At 35.1% G+C, this 7,214-nt stretch overlaps 1 protein-coding gene across 1 annotated transcript in view; it reads right to left on the bottom strand.

The window, feature by feature from the left end:
* Positions 1 to 341: 341 nt before the first annotated feature.
* The window catches only part of ythdc2 (YTH domain containing 2), a 26,680-nt gene continuing 19,807 nt past the window's right edge, over positions 342 to 7,214 (bottom strand). The window contains exons 22-27 of the mRNA XM_016524054.1: positions 5,721 to 5,827; positions 4,809 to 5,071; positions 3,781 to 3,895; positions 2,471 to 2,665; positions 1,223 to 1,405; positions 342 to 1,131 (exon numbers count right to left, since the gene is read on the bottom strand). Coding sequence (XP_016379540.1) covers positions 1,078 to 1,131; positions 1,223 to 1,405; positions 2,471 to 2,665; positions 3,781 to 3,895; positions 4,809 to 5,071; positions 5,721 to 5,827 — 917 coding nt within the window. The 3' untranslated portion in view covers positions 342 to 1,077. The remainder of the gene's footprint in view (positions 1,132 to 1,222; positions 1,406 to 2,470; positions 2,666 to 3,780; positions 3,896 to 4,808; positions 5,072 to 5,720; positions 5,828 to 7,214) is intronic.

Raw genomic sequence — 7,214 nt, 5'->3', positions numbered from 1 at the left:
TTTGAGATTTGGTTAACTTTCATGATTTTTTTTCATAGTTGTACTCATTTTTTTTATCAGTTTTTGAGATTTTGATAAATTATGTTTTTTTTTTTTTTTAGATTTTTGTTCAATTTTCATGATTTGATTAATTTCCATGACTTTGAGATTTTAATATTTATGACTTTTTGGAGATTTTATTCAATTGATGACTTTTTCAAAATTGTATTCATTTTCATGACTTTCCGAGATTGTTAAATTGTTTTTTTTTTTTTAAGTGTTCATGGCTATTCGAGATTTGGTTCATTTGAATGACTTTTTGAGATTTTATTCATGTTCATGACTTTTTTGAGATTTTATTCATTTTCATGACTTATACTATTTTCCATGACTTAGAGATGATTAATTTTGGAGTTTAATAATTTTCATGAGTTTTTCATGAGGAATCTAATGTTTCCATGACTTTACAAGAGAAACATCTGCAATTTTTTTATTGCAAATTACACAATTGCGTCACTAAAGATGACATGAGAAATAAACAGACTGAACATTCATCAAAACTTACAATGGCACAAATGAACAGTCAACCAACAGAAAACTCAACTTTGCTTTGGATTTTTGTTTTCACTATTAAAATGCCAGGCTGGATTATTATAGCAGCTTTCAGTGTTTAATTCACAACGTCAACATGTCAGTTATTTCAAGCAGAGCTTATGATCAGCTAACAGACAAAACAATGAACCAAGAACACAAAAATTACAAACTGCCCTTCCGTTTCACAAAATATTTCATATTTTCCACTTTATCTGCTAAACAAACATTTCAACATTGCAATAGTGAACACTTTGTGCAAAGTCATCATAGATGACAAAAACATTTGCACAGCAATTAAAAGCAGCACACTGAACTGATCAGAGCCAACGCATTCGGTGAAGATTTTAAAAACACAAGATTCATAAAACATTTAATCGCTGATGTTCATGAGGCCCGACTCAGCCTGAGAACATGTTATGCATGTTATGCAGCCAGAAGGAAGAAGATTTAAGTCCATAAATCCCCATAAATGACGTAAAGATCACAGTGATGTATGTGATGGGCTCAGATTCGCTCCCAGAGCTGCAGTAACTGACTTCCTGTCTGCGGCTCCAGTTCCTGCTCAAACACACACACAGATCACACATTATCCCTCATCATCATCATCATCATCGTCAGTGAGACGCAATCTGTGTGTGTGTGTTCTGACCTGAGCGTCTCGGCTGATCTGCACTCTCTTGTTGTCGTTCCAGGGGTTCAGCAGCTGCTGCGTGAGCTGGAACGGCAGACCCTCCTTACGGATCCATTCCACCCCGAACACACCACCCAGACCGGTCGAACCCCAGTCCAGACAGCGCTCGCCGCTGACCGCCGATGCCATGCGCGCGTAACCCTGCCCAAACACACCAGACCCAGACATATAACCTACCTAACACTGTTCGGGAGGCAGACACACTCTGTCAGTTTAAGTCTAGATTAAAGACCCATCTCTTTAACCTGGCTTACACATAACACACGAACACATTTCTAATATTCAAATCCGTTAAAGGATTGTTAGGCTGCATTAATTAGGACAAGCTGGATGATGACGTCACTGAATTCAATGATGAACTGCCTTTAGCTGAAAATGGAGTGTTTGCTATTGTCCTTTTGCATTATTGACACACTATTTTCCTATTTAATACAGTAAAGCTGCTTTGACACAATCTGTATTGTTAAAAGCGCTATATAAATAAAGGTGACTTGACTTGACATACGACTGACGCCATCAGAGGAGAACACAACCTGAGCTGAATAGCAGAGCCGCTTTACAGCTGAAACTGAATTAGTTTCATTATGGATGAATTAACGGTGTTATTTTCCTGTTTATTACTGTGACGCTGCTTTCACACAATCTGTATTGTATAAACTGCTATATTACGGAAACTCTGAACCACACATGAAAAAAAAAAAAAATCAAGGTGGACGTTTTTTTGAAGGGAGAAATTTTTTTTTTTTTTTAAAGATAAAAAAGTTTTTGAAAAGAGAAAAAATGTTTTTTAAAGAAAAAAAGTTGTTTGAATAGAATTTTTTTTAATAAAAATATATTTTTTGAAGAGAGAAAAAATGTAAAATGTTTATTTGAAGAGAGAAAATTTTTTTGAAGAGAGAATTAAAAAAAAATTTTTTTTTTTGAAGACAGAAAAAAGTTCTTAATGTTTTTTTGAAGAGAGAAAAAACCTTTCAAAGAGACAAATAAATCATAGGACTTCAGAATAGGAAAGATCTAAGATTTTTTCAGCCTTGATGTTTTTTTGGCGCTTCAGAGCTTTTGTAATATATAAATAAATGTGACTTGACAAATTATTATCCTTTTTTTTTTAAATTGTGTGAACTCTTGCTGTAACTGTAGGAGGGTGTAAATGCTGTTTATGTCATCATAAGTGGAGTTGAGGGAAGTCAAATGAAGGAAACAGACCTGGAAGTGTCCGGATCCCTGAACGGAGAAGATGAGGAAGACGGCGCTGCTCTCGACGAAGGCTCGCGTGAGCTTGAGCTCGTTGTTGGGCGTCGTGGACCAGATTCCCCTCTGCTGGGACAGATCGATGTTCCTCATGTTGCTGCTCTTCATGATGAAGTAGCAGACGCTCGATCGCAGCGGAGACGAGCAGCGCTGCATCAACAACAACCACACATCAGTCAACAATCACAGTACATCAGCTCTTTCTGCTGAGCATTTCAGTGACAAATAACACCTGAATGCACCTGATATATGAGGATATTCTGTTATATTTCCAGTCTGATGTTCAGATCGTTTAGATCAGCGATCACAAACCTTTTGACTCAAACATCCACTGTTGTGCAACAAAATAGTCACAAAAGCGGCTTGTTTTCAACCTTTTTGGTAACACATTTAACAATAAGGTCTCATTTGTTAACATTAGTTAATGCATTAATAATTAATAAGAAATAATCTTTGTTAACAACAGTAATAAAAACCCAACTGTTTATTGTTAGTTCATGTTGCTCAGGTACATTAAATAATATTAACAGATTGCACTTTTGATTTTAATAATGTAGTAGGTTGACATTTTAATTATAGAATAATTAGATTATTTTATTAAAGTCAAGTTTTTATTTAAATGTATTGCTTTTTTAATTACGAAACTAGGAGATTTGGTATATTAAATTAACCACGATTAATTTTGCGATCACAAAAGTTTGAAAACCAACAGTTATTAAAATGGAAATAATAAATATTTATTATATTTAATGCCTTTTTAGAGTTGACTCAAAGTTGACTGAAAACTACTTATATAAAAAAAAAAAAAAGAAAACTACCAAAATGCAACCAAAAGGATTCCTAAAAAAATAAAATGAAATTAATTCCAACTTAAGTGCAACCAAATAGAGTCCTAAAAAAATAAGTTCCAATATTTTTAAATATATATATATATATTTTTTTTTTCCACTTTGGTTGCAATAAGTTTCAATATTTTTATTTATTAATTTTTTTTTTTTGAGGACTCATTTTGGTTGCACAAGTTCCAATATTTTTATGGAATTTTTTTTTTAATTAAATTTTTTTTTAAGGACTCATTTTGGTTGCACACAAGTTACAATATTTTTGTATACATTTTTTTAAGTGCAACCAAAATAATAAATAAATAAATAAATTGGAACTTATTAAGTACGACCAAAGTGAGTCCTAAAAAAAACAAATTATATAAAAATATTGGAACTTAAGTGCAACCAGAGTGAATAGTAAGTATATGAGTGGTGACGCACTGTTCCCGAGGACGGGGACGAGGGCCCGTCTGCGCTCTTCACGGGGCCGCTCTCGTCTCCCAGGTGTTTGCAGTGAAGAGCTCTGTGATTCTTCAGCTGAGACGCCAGCCGAGGCCTGCGGGAAACATCACAGCGTTACTCAGCAGAGCAAAGCCACGATACCACACAGGACTGCACTGAACTCACCTGTTTATTAAACACTGCATGCTATACGGCCAGTGCTAACTATGATTATATTATTGTTAGAGTAAAACTAACATCATATCATATACACACAGAAATTTAAAGGTATTCGCGGCAACCCGTCAAAATAAAAGTTTGGTTTAACTTGAAGAGATTGTGACAGAAATACATTACTATTGTTCAGCAGAATGTACGTAATACTACTACTAAAATTATTAAAACCTTTTTTTTTTTTTCAAGGAATAATCATACAATATTTCTTTAATTGTAATTGTAAATCCCCTTTACTTGCCAAAAAATAAAATTTGCTTAATTTTCATTAATGAGAAGATAACTTAAATTAATGTTTCATGCCTTTATTTGATAACCAAAAAAAAAAAGTAAAAACACAACACAGAATTTCTGAGGAAATAAATAAACATTTCATAAGGCTATTGTAAGAATAAATGAAACTTGTTTTTATGCATTCAAATAATTTGGTAACAAACTATTTCATAGGTCCCTAAACATGTGCATTTTGTTGAACTTTTAATAAATTGATGATAAATTGTTTAGGTTTAATGATTTAATTAATTAGGCATGCTTTTTGATTAATAAAATTGAATTTAACCTGTAAAATGGAGTTCAGAAAAGAAGCTTGTCAGTCAATAAATGGGGAAAAAAAGCAACTAACGTTCTAACTCGGATATTTTCTTAGAAATTCAAAATCAGTGCATTACTTTACTAATTGCTTGAAAAAGTAATCAGATTACGTAACTAGGGTTACTTGTAATGTGCTACCCCAACACTGAACATGTGTAACAAGGACACCTTGGAATAAAGTGTTAGCTGTAGGTGTGGCGCACCTGTCTGGGCTGCTGCGGTCCTGCTCCGCTGCGCTGCGGCTGGCTGGTGTCTGCGGAGGATCGTCGGAGGTCATAGGTCGAGGTCTCTGGCCGATGCCGGTGGGCTGCTGCAGGCCTGCGCTCTGCTCCTCGGCCAACAGAACCGACACCAGCGAGCGGATGGTGGCCTCGTCCAGCTGAGAGCAGGACTTAGACGGAGAGCGGATCCGCCGCAGGAACAGACTCTGCCAGCGCTGCCTCAGACCGAACATCAGCTCCGCCGTCTGACAGAAACACACACACAGTGTTATTATATTTTGTGATTATTGTATATTTTGTTTTGTAACATTATATACTATTGTTTTTTTTTTTGGAAAGAAATTGAAGAAATGCATTAAAGATGCATTAAATTATCAAAAGTGACAGTAAAGACATTTATAATGTTACAAAAGATTTCTATTTCAAATGCTGTTCTTTTGAACTTTCTGTTCATCTGTGAATCCTGAAAAATAAAATGCATCACAGTTTCCACAAAAATATTGTGCAGCACGACTGTTTTCAACATTGATAATAATCAGAAATGTTTCTTGAGCAGCAAATCAGCATATTATACTGATTTCTGAAGATCATGTGACACTGAAGACTGGAGTAATGATGCTGAAAATACAGCTGCGCATCACAGAAATAAATGACAGTTTAACAGATATTCACATAGAAAACAGCTGTTTTACATTCTAATAATATTTCACTGTATTTTTGTTTAAATAAATGCACCTTTGGTGAGCAGAAGAGACTTCTTTCAAAAACTTAAAAAAATATAGAGTGACTTAATTGCTGTTATTTAGATTTGTAAATGTTCTCATCAAACTCAGTGGGAGATTAAATTCAGTACACAGCTAAGAGTGAAATGTCTGAATGTTGAATGAAGCGCACCTCTCGGTGGAGTTTGAAGTGGAGCCAGTCGTCAATGCTGATGTGAGCCAGACGAGCGCTCGAGCGATCCTCCACCTCACTGTCACTGCTGTCATTCACAGCGTCAGCTGCACACGCACACACACTCAGCGCTTGTACTTTTACTCCATTACGTTCTGTTTGTCATGGTCTGGTCACCTGGTCAAGTCCTCGATGTCCACCAGCATGGCGTCCTGCTCCATGTGAAGCTGGTCTCTCATCAGCAGCAGCTGCACCAGCTCCTCGTTCAGACCTGTGTCACTGCTGTCATTCACAGCGTGAGCTCCACACACACACACACACACAGACACACACACACACACACACACACACACACACAGACACAGAGAGAAAGACACACAGACAGAGAGAGAGACATCACTTTAGCAATATGAACAGAAGACATTTGTTTCATAACTGATAAACTTTGAAGCTGCTTCGAAACTAGCAACTGTACAAATAAATGTCACTAGACATCCAATAAGACAGCCTACTGTCAAAAAAAGTTTCTTTGCCTTTTTAAACACATTTTCTGATGTCAAAGGCTACATAAAAATCATAATATTAGCTAATAATATCATAGCCCGTTTTTCATGATCCAGTCACACCATGATGGATTAAATGGATTAAAAAAGATTTTAGGTTCATATTTATTTGACCGAATACATTTTTTTTATTTTTTACAAAAAACCTTTTAGCTTTTTTTTGCAGTTCATTTCTGATCTGTGATCTGTGTGACCAATGATTTTATTAATCTACAAATATTCCATGTAGTCCCTTAAATGCCATAAAGGTTGCAAGTATAAGAATTTCGGAATTAAAAAAAGAACATATTAGACAAAGTAGTCTATGGTTTATCTGAATTCGTCTTATTATAATTTTCCTTATAATAAAGTATATAATAATGCAATGCCTTTATCACTGCTTAGAATACCATGAAACATGTTGCGTGCCTTATTCTGGGTAAGAAGCCACATCATCTCACAGAAGGATTTACTTCAAACACTCGACTGACCTTATGAAGTGAAAACATGTTATTAAATGTGGTATTTTCACAGATGGAGCAGCATTTACTACACAGAGCCGTAGTTCACTGAGAAGCTACGCACACAGCTTGCCTGTAGCACAAAACCAGTCACAGCTTTCCATTGGTGTATGGTTTGTTAGGATAGGACAATATTTGGCTGAGATACAACTATTTGAAAATCTGGAATCTGAGGGTGCAAAAAAATCTAAATATTGAGAAAATCATCTTTAAAGTTGTTCAAATGAAGTTCTTAGCAATGCATATTACTAATCAAAAATTAAGTTTTGATATATTTACGGTAGGAAATTTACAAAATATCTTCATGGAACATGATCTTTACTTAATAGCCAAATTATTTTTGGCATAATTTTGACCTATACAATGTATTGTTGGCTATAAATATAACCATGCTTCTTATGACTGGTTTTGTGGTCCAGGGTCACAAATAT

The sequence above is a fragment of the Sinocyclocheilus rhinocerous genome, unplaced genomic scaffold (assembly GCF_001515625.1).
Source record: "Sinocyclocheilus rhinocerous isolate Xijiao unplaced genomic scaffold, SAMN03320098_v1.1 scaffold991, whole genome shotgun sequence".
NCBI lineage: Eukaryota > Metazoa > Chordata > Actinopteri > Cypriniformes > Cyprinidae > Sinocyclocheilus > Sinocyclocheilus rhinocerous.
Note: the sequence above shows the minus strand (reverse complement) of the source record. Positions and strands in the feature narration are given on the sequence as shown.